The 17814-nt window shown below is 37.4% G+C and overlaps 1 protein-coding gene across 2 annotated transcripts in view; it reads right to left on the bottom strand.

The window, feature by feature from the left end:
* The window catches only part of MPPED2 (metallophosphoesterase domain containing 2), a 126508-nt gene that overhangs the window by 44481 nt on the left and 64213 nt on the right, over window positions 1-17814 (bottom strand). For both annotated transcript variants that reach the window (XM_059474632.1, XM_059474631.1), the window contains one exon: window positions 13180-13405. In XM_059474632.1, coding sequence (XP_059330615.1) covers window positions 13180-13405 — 226 coding nt within the window. The remainder of the gene's footprint in view (window positions 1-13179; window positions 13406-17814) is intronic.

Genomic DNA, 17814 nt, shown 5'->3' with positions numbered 1-17814 from the left:
ATTTAGGAACCCATTCTCTTGCCCTGCTGTGACAAATTTGGTTTAGGAACCCCTTCTTCTCCTGCCCTGCAGTGATGATCTCCTTTGGGAACTCTTGCTGCCCTACTGGGAAAAAGCCTGGTTTGGAAACCCTTCTCCTGCCCTGCTCTGAAAAACTCAGATTTAGGAACCCCTTCTCCTGCCCTGCTGTGACAAAAAATGGTTTGGGAATCCCTTCTCCTGCCCTGCTGTAAAATACCTGGTTTAGGAACCCCTTCTCCTGCCCTGCTGTGAAAAATCTCATTTGGGAGCTCTTCCCCCACCCTGCTGTGGAAAATCTGGTTTGGGAACCCTACTCCTGTCCTGCTGTGACAAAAAATGGTTTGGGAACCCTTATCCTGCCCTGCTGTTAAAAAATTCCTTTGGGAACCCTCTGTCTTGCCCTGCTGTGAAAAACAGTGGTTTGGGAATCCCTCCTCCTGCCTTGCTGTTACAAACTGGTTTAGGAGCCCCTTCTCTTGCCCTGCTGTGACAATCTCCTTTGGGAACTTTATTGAGCTGGCTAAGGGGTACATCATCAACATCACAAAAACTTAAAAAATAAATGAATAAAGCCAAAGGAAAGAAATAGAAAAAAAAAAAAAAAAAGAACTAGCGATCTGGTTTGTTTCTTTGGGTACATTTTAAAATATGTGCTTTCCTCCTAAAGGCAAGAAACAATGCATTTAATTATAAGAATAAATCATTACATTTTTATAGTTAGCAGTTTCTTCTACAATGAAACTAGATTAGTTTCTCACTACACATGCTGTTTATTGTTCAAGTTTTATGGTAAGTTCTAATAATTCAAGTGTTACAAACAGTTCAGTTTGAGGTTGGTTTTTGGGGTTTTTTTTGGTATTAAACCAGCTCTCAGAGTACTCTTTTGTTACATATACATATATATACATATATATATATATAAAAAATTGTATTATATATATCATATATTTAACATATTTATATATATATTTATATATAAATATATATATTATATATATTACAAAACTGGTTATATATATAGATATATGTATATATGTATATATATACACATATATACACATATATATACATACATACAAATACATATATACATACATATACATTTATATACATATATATAATTGTATTATATATATCATATATATTATATATAATTATATATATTTATATATAAATATATATATTATATATATTACAAAACTGGTTATATATATAGATATATGTATATATGTATATATACACATATATATATACATACATATGTATACATATATCTATATAAATATATATAGAAAACTTGTTAAATATATGATATATATACGTAATTAAATATGTATAAACAAATATATTTAAAAATATATGTCTCTTTCACAAAAAATCTCTCTGGCTTTCTACCTATTGCAGACAAATACACATTCTCTTAAATGACCCACTGAATGTTATGGGGATAGACTTCTCCCTCAAATTCAACCAAGAGTTTAAAGCTTAGTCCCACCTGTGAGCAAAGTTTGAATTTTAATTCTCACACTTATAACTCACATCCAAAACACAGGTAAAGCAGTGGCTCTGCTGTGACAGGACTGCAACACAGAGCCACAAACGTCACTTATTTATGCCATTTTCTGTAGGATTGCAATTATTTCCCTCTATTTTCCCCCTCCAGCAGCCACACAATCAAGATGTAAACACAAAGAAAGTGCAGCAGACACCTCCCTGATTTCAGAGCCATTTGAGACAGGCCCAGCAGCTCTGTGCTCTGGGCTGATGAGGAAAGCACATTAAGCACTTGCACCAGAACATCCAAGCAGACTTGTTTTGCAGCCTGATTAATAGAAACAACCTCTGAGGACTAATCACAAGTCAAGCCCTGTTTTGTAGATTAATAGGACAAAAGCACAAGAGAATAGGGAAGGTTACAGGACTGGAATATAAATAAGAAAAGGTGTACATTCTAGGCAGATTGACTGCTAGTAATCATCAGCTCATCCTTACAGCAAGGTCTTGCTGCTGTGTGCTAGAACAGCTCATTTCCAGATGAACCATCAGGCTGTGGATGCCCCCAAATCTATCTATATCTATATCTATATCTATATCTATATCTATATCTATATCTATATCTATATCTATATCTATATCTATATCTATATCTATATCTATATCTATATCATCTATCTATATCTATCTATATCTATATCTATATCTATATCTATATCTATATCTATATCTATATCTATATCTATATCTATATCTATATCTATCTATATCTATATCTATATCTATATCTATCTATATCTATATCTATATCTATATCTCTCTATATATGCATATATATTTAAATATCTCTCTACATGTATGTATATATGTCTATATCTATGTATGTATGCATATAATATATAGTATATATAATTATTAAATTTATAAAATAAATATTTATTAAATATATATAAATATAAAGTATATATCTATCTCTATATATGTATGTATATAATATACACTAATTATATATAATAGAAATATATAATTATTAAATATATATCATAAATACATATTACATATTTATTGCATATATTATAATATATGACATGTATAATATATAATTAATATAATAAATATATAATTAAGAATTTTATATATAGTAAATATATATTATATACAATTAATTAAATATATATTTTATCTATATATATATTTATCTATAAATATATAAAAACAATTACAATATTATATTTAATTAATAATTTGATATGTATAAAATTGCAATCTTTCCCTTCCTTCCTTCCTTCCTTCCTTCTCTCTCTCTCTCTCTCTCTCTCTTTCTTTCTTTCTTTCTTTCTTTCTTTCTTTCTTTCCTTTCTTTCTTTCTTTCCTTTCTTTCTTTCTTTCCTTTCTTTCTTTCTTTCTTTCTTTCTTTCTTTCTTTCTTTCTTTCTTTCTTTCTTTCTTTCTTTCTTTCTTTCTTTCTTTCTTTCTTTCTTTCTTCTTTCTTTCTTTCTTTCTTTCTTTCTTTCTTTCTTTCTTTCTTTCTTTCTTTCTTTCTTTCTTTCTTTCTTTCTTCTTTCTTCTTTCTTTCTTTCTTTCTTTCTTTCTTTCTTTCTTTCTTTCTTTCTTTCTTTCTTTCTTTCTTTCTTTCTTTCTTTCTTTCTTTCTTTCTTTCTTTCTTTCTTTCTTTCTTTCTTTCTTTCTTTCTTTCTTTCTTTCTTTCTTTCTTTCTTTCTTTCTTTCTTTCTTCCCTTCTTCCCAAATCCACAAAACAATGACATAACAGGTGTTTGTTCTCTTTTTTCCTGTGAAACAAATCACACCTTCCTCTCACTCTTTCACTTCACTTGGATTTCTAGGCTGCTATTAGGTGAATTAAGTTGGTAGCAGTTACACTTTTCAGCTGTGCATCTGTGGGTCAGAAATGCAATCCTGGCACGTGAGGAACTGTTGCACAAGCCCTGCAATATGGGAGCAGATGCTGCAGCCCAGCAGAGATGCCCCACACCCCATCTGGCCCTGCAAGAGCTGTGCAGAGTGATCCATACTTGGTTTGCTCTGTCATTTTCCAAGCTGTCCCAAATGTTCCACCTCTATACATGCAGCAATGTCAGCTCTTGAACCCTATAAATCCAGGAATTTATAAAAAAGATCTGCAGGTTAGGCAGTGGAAGACAATATTCCTTAAAATGGCACTCTGCAGGTTTCTCAAGAAACATGAAACTTATGTTATATTCATCCAGAGAAGAAGGAGCCAAGCTTGCTAAAATCTGAAAAACATAATTGAGGGAGCCATAACAGTATTTTAGAGCATTCCATATTAAAAATGAGAACACTTACAGCTTTCAGACTAGCAACTCAGGTTGCCTTTCTCCTTTTTCTTGCAGTGCAGGCCATGGAAGTGTCCCAAGCAGCCCAGATGGAGCACCAAGGGAAGTGTTAAAGAGAACACCTTTCTTGAAATTTATTACATTGCCACTTTTGAAAACAAGATGCATTAAAATCTGTGCCAGGAGAAGGAGACTGAAAGAAAGCCTTCCCTCTTACATAAAGCTCACTTTATGTAAAACTGGAGGCGATACACAACTATAAATAACAACAAACCTGACTCAAGAGATTAATACAGTTAGCAGCTGCAAATATCAGCTTTTGTCAGTGATTCACATTGATTCACAGGTGCACAAAAATAAACTGGCTTTCTGAAGGACCAGAGCCTTCCTGCAAGCTCTACCCATCCTACAGATGCTGCTGAAGGAGCAAACCTGGAGGTGAGGGCTCTCCAGGAGGAGAGGACAGACAGGATGGCACATCTGCAGATACAAAACCCAAGTGCTTGCACTACTTGCAAAATAAATACAATGGCAGACGCGTCAGATGATTTCAAATCATCACGAGATCACTTCCTGGCAAGCATTATTCCCTTTGTCAAAGTGGCTGTGTTAGAAATGTCAGCAACCCTCACATTTTACAGGCACACAAACCATAATCCAGACCAGCACCTAAACCTTGTAGGGGTGGTTATAAATACCCACGGGTCTCATTGATTTTCTACTGAATCCATGAGTGTTGACCACTTCTGAAATGAGGTGCCAGATCTATTCCACTGAACAGATTCTCATGAAAATCTGATGAATGCAGTTGTCACTCTTGACCTTTATGTCTCTGCTCAGATTCACAATCAGTGGTCTCTTATTTGAAGTGCATGTGCAATTTTTGCTTTATTTCATAGCTTCTGAGAATTACTTAAAGCATTTTATACACATGTCAGGGTAAAGTTAGCATTGTGATCAATAAGTATTAGATAAATATGACCCAAATCATTTGAAAGACAGTCATGAGAGATCTTACCCTTGCAAAATCTAGTCACTTGCTTTTGGATTTAAAAAAAATAAAAAGTAATTGCTTCTCGGTTTCCATTGCATTTTATCCCCGTCACATCACATGAGCTTTATTGTCAACTCTACCTGCAATGTACATTCTCCCACATTTTTCCTGTTTGTCCTGAATAGATGAACTGTGAAACAAACCACTTGTAGATTGCATCTGTTTCCCATACCCAACCACCTTCCTCCCTGTCACCTCCTCCATCCTTATTTCATTCATTTCACTCCCCAGGAAGCCAGGCTCCATCACATGGAGTGCTTGCTCCAGAAGGCAAACACCGCAAATATCAAACACCATCCCCCCACTTTCCTTCGCTTTTCTATCTGAGCTGACATCGTGTGGTGTGGAATATTCCTGTGGTCAGTGTTCCAGCTGTGCTCATTTCCAAAATTTGCAAGCCTGATGGAGGGCAGGGGTGTTGGAGACAGCAGTGCTGATGCTGTAGCCAAACACAGGTGTGTTATTTGCACCCTTCCAGCCCCCAAAGCAGTGCTGTGAGGAACAAACTCCAGCTCAGCCAGACCCAACACATCCTCCCACAGGCTCCTCTGCCTGTCACTCAGAGCATCCACCTGCTCCCTAATCCTTCTTGCTCAGGGCACAGCGGAAATGAAGCAATGAGAGTAATGAGGCTTGAAGAGCGCCACGCAATGCAAAATCCATCCTGGTGTCAGCTTGTCAGAGCTGCAGCCCCTCTCTTACTCCTGCACTCTGCTGCCGTGGAGGTGGCTGTCCTAGAGAGAGGTAATTTTCCAGTTAACCTCAACAGCATGGTGTTCTCAGCTTTGTCTGCCTTCCCTTCTGTACCACACCACCACAGAGAGCTGTGGGGCACGTGCAGGTGAAGGGAAATGGAAAAGCAGGAGTCCTGAAGTGCAGGAGAATTCCTTCAAGCAAGCATCAACACACTGCAAGGAGTCCTGCCCTGTACAGAACAGCCTATCTCCAGATTTGCCTTAACAACTCCTCTTTCCCAGCTCCCATTCTTTAAGGAGCTTCAAACCCCTTCCCAAGACAAAGCCTGATGCTCCAGAGTTAAAAATGCCAGGAGTTTTGCAGAATTCTGTTTCCTGCTCTTGGTAACTCCTTGCTGGCTGTGAATACTTTCAGCCTGCTCCTTGCACAGTGACCACTGTGTTATTCCAGGGCTCAGCTAAAGGAAAGCAAACTGATTCTGGCAACTAAAAACACACCGACCAAAGCAAAACTACAAGTATAAGCACAGCTTGTCTGCCAAAATGTCCTCCTTGCTGAGCAAACCATACTTCAACCTACAAATGAGGAGGGCACCATGAATAATGAGCACTACAACACCAAAACTCCTTCTGGCTCCTTCTGCCTCTCTGCTTTTTTCTTGGACTCCAAGAATTAGAGACTCAGAGCAGATTTCCACAATCATTTGTCTGTACTGCTGTGGAAGAATTCAAATCCCTGTTTCCACACCAGGGAAAGATTTAGGAGAGCTATCATTTTATGTGTGGCTTAACTGGCTAGAATTCCACTCACAAATAGGAACAGTTTATTTGTTAACACTAGTAAAGAATACTCTAAAGCTCTTATTCCTGCTGAAGTCAAGACTGAAGAAAAGATCAAGACTTCATGATCTGCCCCAGTGCCAGGATGCAGAGCTGTCCAAAGAATTAAATAGGGCAGGTTTGTGGCACAGGATTAAAAATTACCTATGAGTGAGTGTATTTAAAATGCCAAACATCCTACTCTTTATTTAAAAAATAAGAAAAAAGGAAGAAAAAAAGAAAGAAAGCTTTTAAAAGTAATCAGGACAATTTTTTACTTGGAAGCGAATCTGATATCAAGGAGACCAAAGAAAAATCAGCCACATTCCCAACAAGGCAAAAAATGTAAACAAACCTCTGCAATTCTAGACCAGGGGGAATTCATTCTTCCATTCTAAACCGAGAGACCTGGAGGAGAAATGCCAAGAAAAACGAAACAGAAGCCTGCACCTTTAAACACAGCCACGCTGCAGTGGTGCTGTGTTTGTTTAACATACAGACAGGAGACTTCAGTCTTTGCCAATAATTCCCTCAGTTGCTGACTTCCACTGCATAAACACCAGAATTCCTGAAAAACTGGTGCAACACACACAGCCTTGTCCAGTCTCCCCTGGCTTCCTCACCACTAAGCAGCAAAGAAGAACTTTTTTGCTGAATAACCCAATTTCTATCCCTTCTTTTTTTCAGACAGGACCTAATTGCCAGCTAAGACCATGAAAATAAAAGAAATGAGATCCAATCCAACCCATCAGTGTATCTGAATCCCATCATGTGAGTTGCCAATTGGTTTTCCAGTCCTCACGCTCAATATCTGCTGTTAATTTGCTTGCTATTTCAAGAACTTGAAGACTGTCAGCAAAACCCATGATGCATTACAAAACTTATAATTGGAAAGGAAAAAAATTAAAACCCTCTGACACCTCTCTGACAGGATAAACAGAGAGTCTGAAAACACTGATCAGAACAAGGCAGAAGTACTAACTTGGAGCTGCTTGTACTAAAATATCATTGCAAATGAAGCAGAGAAAGAAACCGAGTCAGAGAAATAATTTTTAAATGATGTAAAAATCATTTGATGAAACCCCAGATTTTACACCGGGCTGAAAAGAAAAGATTGCACAAAACGTTATTTTTGAAGGAGATGGCTGATCCTGCCTCTGCTTTCTTAAGGTTGCATTATCTATGCCAATTAAAACTTTGCTTCTGAAAAAAGAGTTCAGGCACTTCCTCTGGAGTTACTAAAAAAAGCAAATGAAAGCCTTGGCTGTGCAGACGTGAGTGATAGTGAGCCGTTTGTTCCTGACCTCTGGATCACCCTCCAGATCAAATTCTTGGACATAGGAAAAACCCACTAGGATTCATTAAAAGCAACTGGGAGGCCAGCTTTGTGCTTCTGTTCGCGAGACCTGAGCAGGCTGCAGCCTGACAAAGGCGCAGGATATTGCTGAACAACGCTGCTGCTCCTGCAGGAGGGCAGAGCTCCGCTCCCACCTGCGCTCAGGGGGAATTCGTGTTCATCGCAGGGATGGAAATCGCTGATTTCAGGCATTATTTAAATAATTGATTGCCATTGTTATGTTTGTGGTGCTTTTCAGTTATCCACAACAAGCTGACTCTGTTAACCATTGACATCCATTGATTTATACAGAATTGGCTTTTACACTGCACATTTCTTCCTTCAAAAAGATAGATGCATCTCCAGTTATCTAAATATATAAACTGAAAGTCTCTATATAATTATTGTCTATATATTATATATATATATGTTTTATATATTATATATTATGTATTATGTATTTATGTATATTTACACTACACCTTTCTTCCTTCAAAAAGATACATATCTTGCCAGTTATCTAAACAAATATGTAGGCTGAAAGTCTATAAATTTTTATATATATATACATATAAATATATGTTATAGGTATAAGATTGTATATATATTTAATATATATATTTATATATTTACACTACACCTTTCTTCCTTCAAAAAGATAGATGTATCTCCAGTTATCTAAACAAATATATAGGCTGAAAATCTATATATGTATTATTTATATATATATATTTATATGTGTGTATATATATTATAAACATTATATATAATGTATATAATATATACATTATATAATATAGTAGATACTTATTTACATATTTACATATTTGTATATTTTTACACTACCCATTTCTTCCCTCAAAAAGACACATATCTCTCCAGTTATCTAAACAAATACATAGGCTGAAAGTTTATATAGTCATTATTTATATATATTTATACGTGTATATATAATATATAATATATAATATATAATATATAATATATAATATATAATATATAATATATAATGTATAATATATAATATATAATGTATAATATATAATATACATTATATAGTATATAATATATATTATATAATATATAATAAATATTTTTATATATTTATATAATATATATATTATATTGTAAATATTTATTTATATATTTACATTTTTATATATTTACACTACAGATTTCTTGCTTCAAAAAGATAAATCTATCTCTAGTTATCTAAATAAATGTGCATTTATTATTTTTATATATTTATATTTTTATATATATATATAATATTGTAGATATTTATTTATATATTTATATCTATTTACATTACACATTTCTTCCTTCAATAAGATAAATCTATCTCTAGTTATCTAAACAAATACATAGGCTGAAAGTTCCAGACCTCCAGCTTTACTTCTCATTCTGTGAGTGGAATTTCCTCACACACTTTCATAGCTAAAAATGATGTAAAGGATTGTTTTGTTAGATTATCCTACACTTATAGCTTTTGGCATTTCCTGTGAAATTCTTATGCAGAACAGAATTTAAAATCCATAAATTCTGTTTATGGAGCCTATTGCCTCCTTCTTCATAAAGGTAAGAATCACGAATTTCGATGCACACAAAGTACAGCAGAACACTTTTTCCTTTTCAACTACTTTTCTCTTTCAAATAGGCAAAACCGTACAAAAGTTATAGAGCTGATCAGCAGAATGAAATAAGCCAGCAAAAAATATTCTCCCTGAACAATTGTTTCTGTCAAAATGTGGTTTAAACAAATTCTGTCTCCAGTTAACTGCAGTCCTCTGGTGGTTTGAGTGCTTTTAAAGCTTCATTAGAAAACACACACTGTGAGAATATTTGTATCCAAATGTCTACAGCACACTGTGGTAAATTCAGCCCTCAGCATGGATGAACCATTTCAAATATAATTTAAAAAAAACCAACACGTATTTTAAAATAACATTTGAATATAAGTAAAACTTACACTAATTCCACTTATGCATATTCAGCACCCAAAGCTGCAGTAAAAACAGACTGTGTCTCCTTACCCTTTCACAGATACATCAGCATGAGTTATGCTCATGTTTACTTCACAGAGGGAGTTTGAAAATTTAAAAATTCATAAATCCATCACTGGTTTTATTTTCCATCCTGTTTAATAGCAAACCTCAATCTCGAATTTCCCAAGGAGGAAACGTTGTCACTGGAATCTCACAGAATTTTTTACTGCATAAACTATCAATTATTTTCCCAGCAAACAAGCCAGGTTCATAGGGCAAAGTCAGAAGGAAGAGAAAGGAGGGGAATGTTTTTGTGGATTGTTATCTATAGACCAAATGGAAAATCTTCAGCCATTTTGTTCCTTCAAGGTACATCAAAGAATCTCCTATTTAAGGTGTGAAAATGTCACTTACATTCTTCACCTCAGAAAATGAGCAGAGCTCTGAATGTGATTTATGTCCCACCCTTGCACTTTTCTCTTTTAGGAGCTGAGACTCTTCTTTTCAACTTCCCTCCAGCTAATGCCATTTAATGCTCTCAGAACTATCAGGCTAAATTCAAATTTTCTGCTCCTCAGAGGCTGTTGTTATGCACCACGGCACATTCCAATTGCAAACACACACCAATGCTCCTATGTATTGTAAGTTATTTTTTTACTCACAAATCCTGCTAAATTGTAAGTTAGGAGGCACTACTTGAATTCTCTCAGGTCTTTAGAAAGCTTTTAGATGTACCCTGAGTAATAGCATGTAATGAATATGAACTGATATCTCCTCTCTGTATTTACACTGAGCTGGCAATTTACATTTTCTAGATAGATGAATTATAGCCAGCCTTCCCAGTACTCTGGCAATTACTTCTTAGAAACCCCTGACAGGCTCAAACCTCCAGAATCACATCTGTTATTCTTGGTTTGATCCCTCTTTTTTAAATTAAAACCAGTAGCTTTATCAGCAAATGAGATTTCCCCCCACCCAACCCCTCTGGAAATACTTACAAAACTGCACATAAATTGAACATACCAACTTATTTCTTGTCAAGGTTGGTATATCTTCTGGGTTAATGACCAGTGCCCCATTTCTGTGACAGAATTAATTGGGGTAAGGAGGCTGTAAATATACACAACATCCCACAAATTCTCTCCTTTGGGGTAATCTGAAGATTTATAGGAATAGAGCAAGATGTGATTGGAGGGGAGAGGGCATAAAAATTTAAGAAGTGGTAAAATGCTTGTCTGATCATTTTGTCTCAGTTTCCAGGCATAGAATAAAATTAGAGCAGATTTTACTAATATCTGATGGGACTTTTTCTTCCTCTGAAAGACTGGCTAAAACACAAAAGAAACACCTAGAAAATTTTCACATTTTCTAAAAACTGTCATTATTAAAATTAAAAAAAAAAGAGAGAGAGAGAGAAAATGCATGGACAATACCACATTTCTGACTGGCTGATTGATCTAAAAAGCTGAATTGAAAATGGTAACCTCAACTCCACACCAACAGCTGCTCAAGACATAATTTGACAACAGTTTTTGGCAGCTAAACACAAATGAAGATCAAGACAGAGAAATCCTCACTTGGTTAGGGCTCAGTGTCAATTTCTCACTATCTAGCTTCATTTATCATGCATCACTAATGGGAAAAATCCAGCTATCAATGGATTATAGGAAAGATTAATTCAGGTTTGTCTTCCATGGCTAGGTCAGGAGACACATGCCATTCACTTACTACAGCTAGGACCACTCAGGGCCTTGATGTGATGTCCCTTAATATTCCAGAGCAAACATTCTAAATCCGTGTGCACACCTGCAAATTGAAAGAACTTCTAAATGCAGCTGGAGACAAAAGGATGACAGATTTCCATTACAGATTTGGGAAGGAAAGACGAAAAAAAAGGAACATGATGAGTTGCCAGTACATATAAATGTAAAGGCGCATCACACAGTTGTCTCCTGTGCTCTCCAGGCCTCTCCAGACGTGCTGCAGGAAGCTGAGTTCATTAAATCTGATCCAAATAAATCTGGAAATATGCCTGCACTCCCTAATCACTGGAGAGGCCCTCCCAAGTGTGGTGCACACACACAGAAGCAGCTGAACACAACCCCAACCTCATCTTCCCCAGCTCCTCACCCTGCAGCCACCCTCAAACCCACCTCACTACCCAAGGCCTTCTGTGCTGCTATTACAAAAAATTACTTTGAAATGTCTCCAGGAGATGATTCCTAACCTGAATTAAGACCATCTTTCCCAATTTGCTGATATTGCAAGGATTTAGAGCATTACTCTTTTTTTAGCCAAGCAATGTCAGGCTGATTTAAACTAGTAGCTAAAGGCTATGACTTAAATTAAAAGATTAGCAGCTCAAGTCAAGACTGTGAGATACAGAGCTAGATCACAGCTTTCCAGCCAGCACTGATGCATACAACAGGACCAGGAGAAAGCACTATCAGAAGCATCAACACATGTGGTGCCACACCAACCCACCAAGGAATGCAGGCCAAGGCAACAAAGACGAGCTGAAGGGGAAAATTTCTAATGCATTTATAGGTTTGTCCCATTTCCTGGTTCAACCCCTCTCCTGCTTTCACCCTTAAAGCAAGCCTGACATCAAAAATAAGTTATAAGCTCATAGCAAGCCCTTCTTATAGGTGTGCATAAATTAGCATCTCGGTGCTGCTGCTGACAATTGAGAATTCCAAGCAACAGAGTGATTATCACCATCACTCAAGTTCAGGTCTCTGGTAAAGCCTGAGAGGACTGTGGCTGTTCTCAGCATGAGAATTTAGAACAAGTGCTACCCAAGGCTCCAGAGAAAGATGTCAGGCATCACAATTAAATGACATGTAGAAAAAACAAGGCAGGATCTCCTTAGCACAAAACTGGGCAGCAATCTTTCCTTCATGACATGCTTGACACATGGGTGGAACGAGACCAAAAGTGGTTTGAAATTCTGTTATCACAGCTTCACAAGCAAAAAGAAAACAATGCCCAGAACTGCTCAAAAATAAGGCTTAAAGCACCTGCTGCTTTGTGCCCTTATGCTGTGTGGGTGTTAAATGCCACCACACTAATCTATTAGCACAGCAGATATAAATAGCTCAGCGGTATAGAATGTAATGGAGTTTCCCTAATGCATCCCAAAATTCCACCACAGTTCATCCACAAGCTCAGAGTCAGTATTGACTCCACAGTTTAGGTGCATTCAACAGGCAGAACAGAAATAGTTACAAGTTCCTTTTGTCTTATTTCACACACATGTCCAAACAGAGATTATCTACCCAAAAAAAGAAAAGGAAAAATAAATTAAAAAAATAAAAGCAACTGTGTCAGAATGGTTACAGCTAGGTCTGATTCTGTTCTGCAGGGTAATGCAACAAAGCAGCTTCATGCAGGGTCAGCAGGAATGATTCCTGCTGGGGTTCAAGCAATAAACAGCAAAGAAAGTTGAAATTGAGACTTACCACGGGGCACCATATATTCGGAATCCTTTAACTGTTACCTCTGAATCTTGTAAGTAAATACTATTTGTCAGGAGTGACTGAACATTGTCAAAGTCCTCTGGTTTCAATTTGGACACAGAGGGAAAGCGGTAGTAATCTTGTTTAACAAGGTCTGCCATGAATTCCTTATCAAATGTCAGTTCATGATTCCCAGCAATCACTATTTTATATTCATATGGTAGGTTTCCTGAAATAACAAAAAAGAGGACTTCATTAGCACATTTCCTCCTCCCACAACAAGCAGCCAGCCAGCAGTGACAGAGTGCAACACCCGAGGCCTGGGAGCATCTCCGTGCTGGGCACGGCACACGGATGGAGGCTGCTCCTCCAGCACCCAGTGCAACAGGGTCAAAATGCACAGAATGGCACCCAAAGCCATGGCACAGCACAGAGTCCCTGCTGCAGGGCTCAGCTACACAGCTGCTGGCAGTCAAACCAGCTCCAAAGGGGGCCTGAACCCGCACTGCTGGGTTATTCACCTGGATGTGCCCACCAGGCTTTAATGCAGGTCAGGAGCCTGGCAGGTGAGCAGGGAGTGCAGGATGCCTGCCAGCCATGTCCTGAGAGCCCCAGACTGCTGGGGATGGTGGGTTTTAAATTATGGCTTTATTTGATTCATCTGTATTTCAGTGGCACTTATTTCTGTGCTGGCAGGCACTGACCCCCAAGAGAACACTGCATTTCACCTGAGGCTGTGGAGAAGCTTCCAAAATGGAATGACAGAACTGGGATTGTGGGTGTGCAGTTTGAATAGAAGCGTGTGATATCAAAGCTTAGAGTTTAAGGGTTTAGAATATAGTAATATATATAAAGCAAGATGGAGGTTTTGGGGTGGAGGCTGGTCCTTCTCCTTCACCTTCTTCTCCATGGGTTTGTGTGGGTTTGTGTAATTGGATAAAAAAGTCCACATTGTGTGGTTGGTTATTGGGTTAAAAGTAAAAGTAATTTAGGTGTAATTTCTTAATTGGACAGTTTATCCTTAAAAGGCCTTGTAGAGAGGGAGATACAGCTCCATTTTTAGTTTGTTAGAGTGAAGTGCTGCAGAGCTCATAGTTTGTGAGACTGTAATGCAGATAAGAACTAATAAACACCTGAGTCTGAACAAAAAATACCTTCTCACACATTTAATCCTGACCCTGGAAAAAAAGAAGAAAAGAATCCACATTTATTCAAGACCTAGCCTATTTCCCAAAACTTCAATTCATTTGCAACACACTTTTATATTATTATTATTCTGTTTATGAGTATCTCATTTCTTGTAAAAACCACACAAGTAGAAATAACCATGAAACTAGGCCATATAAAACAAACCAGGAAAAAGGAAAATCTGATTAATTCATTTACCATCAGAGTCAGGAGTAAAGAATCACATGTTTGCTCCCCTCAGTTCAGGGGAACTAATAGCATTGTTTGGAAGGAGGCATGGATCATGCTCACAGAGCCAGATTTTTGGAGCTCAGAACAGATTTTCAAGCACTTGGTACTAGCAATCAGTGCCAGATCTTCCAAACAAACATACTGGGTGCTGAGCTCCCTTAAAAATGCAGTCCCATACTGTGGTGTCTTCACAGAAGTTAGGCTCTCTTACAAAATCTGTCCCACTGTGACTTGCCAAAAATCCCACATAGGATTGCATCAAAGCTCCTGCCTTCCCCACAAGCCTGTTTATTACTAAGAATAATTTAGAAAAGGTTGGATTTGTTATGGGGATTTCTGTGCAGTTTGTCTTTGTTTTTATTTTTTCGCAAAGGCAGCAAAATGAAATAGAAATCTTTGGGTTTGTCTTCCAGGTCTGGAATTCACGTGTGTCCCAGGGAAGACAGAATCAGATGCTACACATTTCTTGTGAGTACAGTGCTCCTAAACAGAAGTGGCTTTGCTGGTTTAAAACTTGTCTTTCAGCTTTTGAAACTGTTTGGTTTGGGTTCTTTTTAAAAGTGGACTTCAGAGTAAAGCTGTAAGTATATACAACAAGATTAACTTTTCCCCTAAATAGGACTTACAGGGGAGCCAGTCAGAACCCTCTGATTTTTCAGCATTTACAGCACAGAAACAAGAATTACACGAGGCATCATCTCTGCAAAATTAGTGAATTCTGGAGGAAAAACCAAAATGTTACAAATCCCTTGAAAAAACCAAGCAGACTATGTTTTTCGTAGACACCTCAGGTCTGAATAAAATACATATTCATAACTCTCTGTGGTGGTGCTGCACTAGAATAAAAGCTGGGGAGATGCAATAAATGCTCCTCTACAGTTTTTGACTCACTCCTTTCCCACTTTCCTCCCCTTGCCCATCTCCACTACGTGCTGCTCTGCAGTGCATTTTTATTTAAGAACTCTGTGTGGCATGTACCTGCAATTCCTGCTCTCTGTGACTCCTGGGCACAAGATAAAAGTGCTATTTTCTCTTCTCCCAGGAAACATAAAAGATTATCACCAGCATGAAATTTGATACACTTGTCATAACCATCAATCCCCCAAAACAAGCTAGGTGTGATAATATTCTCAGAGAAGTGGGATGGAGGAGTTAAATTCAGGTTTCAGCTAAGTTATCAACATTTGCCTGCTTTAACACAGAAAACCTTTCATCTTACCTGATACATGTCCAAGCTTTACACTTCCATTTATTTTGATAGACTTGAAAACCAGCACGTTTTGCTGATATTATGCCCAATTAAGCCTGGAGCATTTTTGCCCAGTATTTTTTTTTTTTAATCTTGACATTTTAAAAATAAGGGCTTACTTTGGAGGCACACAGGACGTGCAAAGGCAAACTAATGGTGACGTCTGTAATTATTAAAACACATAAATGGAGCATTATACATGTTATATTAGCACCTGAAATCTGTAGGGGGTACCCAGACAGTATTTCTTGCAATTGGTGTGAAGACAGCTGCTGGTGCTTTCAGGACTAAGACACATCAAAAGCCAGGGCAGCAGCAAGAGAAAGTCTCATTTAATTCTTCTCTCTTCCTTGAGGAAAAGGACTATATAGCACTAATCACAGTAATAAGTTACCTGCAATCAAATCAGCTATTTATTCATCACATTCTGGTTTTTCCTTCTTGAAAGGCCCCATGGCATTGCACAACATCCACTCTCTCTGATGTAATTTGTGAAATATTTTGTTTTCTTTTGGCAGACCTGCCCTTTGTCTATAATCTGTTGACCTTGTGTTTAATATGGAAATAGAAACAGTCATCTTCAAAAATCTCCTACTCCATGGTAATTTAGTTTTATCTTGACCAGATTAATCTCTGTGTCTCTGCATCAGTGCTGCCTGCACAGCACAACACAGAGGTTGGAAGGCTTTTCCTCATTTTCCTTCACTAAATCTTTGTTAAACACATTTGGTCTTTATTAGTCTGATTTCCTAACTATCAAATCTTCCATTTTGCATCAGCAACATCATCCATTCTAAATTTATACTGTGACTCTGGAAAACAATTAGAAGAATCTTTTCCAAACTAGAAAAAGTGGGATCTGTTTGCTGGGCTGAGCACTTCAGAAACCCCCATTATTAACTCCCAGCATAATAACTGAGCAATTTGAAATACTTAAATGCTTAACAGGTAAGATCAAAAGGCTAAAATTACAGCTACCAAAAGCAACCAGGGCACTGTGCCTGTGAAGCAGAATCACTTATACTGGAGTATTTGAAACCCATATTTATGTGTATATACACACATGCACACAGGGTGTGCACATGTGTATTTTCAAAATATATTTATTATTTTGGTTCAGATGTATTTCAACAACCCTCAACAGCACAAGCAAGGGCACACTGTAATCATTGATCAAGAAAATACTGCAATTAAACAAGTTGTTCTCTTCTGGAAGCCAAAAGGTCAATACTGCTCTTGCTCAGACAAAAGCAACAATGGTTATCTCTGAATGCCTTGGGAAAATTGAATTGTTTACAGTAAATGCATTAATCTGGGACTCTCAGAAAACTTCTGTGACAAGCTATAGTCCCAGGTACCTTTGTCCCCCAGAGGTTCATCTTCACTCCTGTGCCGTGACACCTTCCTGCCAACACAAGGATTTGGTGGGCACAGAGCAGAGTGCATCAGATGAAAATGAAAAATGAGGAAAAGATGAAAAATGATGTGGGAAAAAAGGAAGGGGGTCTGAATGCTGCTAAGGCAGAACTTCTATTGCTGGCTGCAGCCACTTACATCATTGCAAGTGTCAGCTGAACAACAGACTGACTTTAAATATATCTATTACATGGGACAAGGGGGCAAGCCTGGGGGCCAGAGGGCTGTGGGGTTTTTCAACCTACATAAGGAGTTGTTTCAGTGGCTTTCTTTAAATTAACCTTATGCACTTGGAGCCTAGGAAGCCTTAATCTGTTGAACAACCATTCCCATTTTAATAGCATGCTTCATATGAGTAGAGTTTAGTCACACAACCCAAGTTCTGCAGAGCTGCCAGACATGAAAAGGAGTGTGCCTGGCAGTGAACGTTAACTGCTGAGCCCTTATAAAAATAGAAAACCACATTATTTTTCTACTACTGTTACCTGCAAACCCCACAGGGAAGTAGGGGAATGAGAAATAATGTGATGCTAGCTGTCTGTAGAGTGGTGGAA

Source organism: Ammospiza nelsoni, chromosome 6, assembly GCF_027579445.1.
Source record: "Ammospiza nelsoni isolate bAmmNel1 chromosome 6, bAmmNel1.pri, whole genome shotgun sequence".
NCBI lineage: Eukaryota > Metazoa > Chordata > Aves > Passeriformes > Passerellidae > Ammospiza > Ammospiza nelsoni.
The sequence above is the reverse complement of the archived record's forward strand: the minus strand, read 5'-3'. Positions and strand labels throughout refer to the sequence as shown.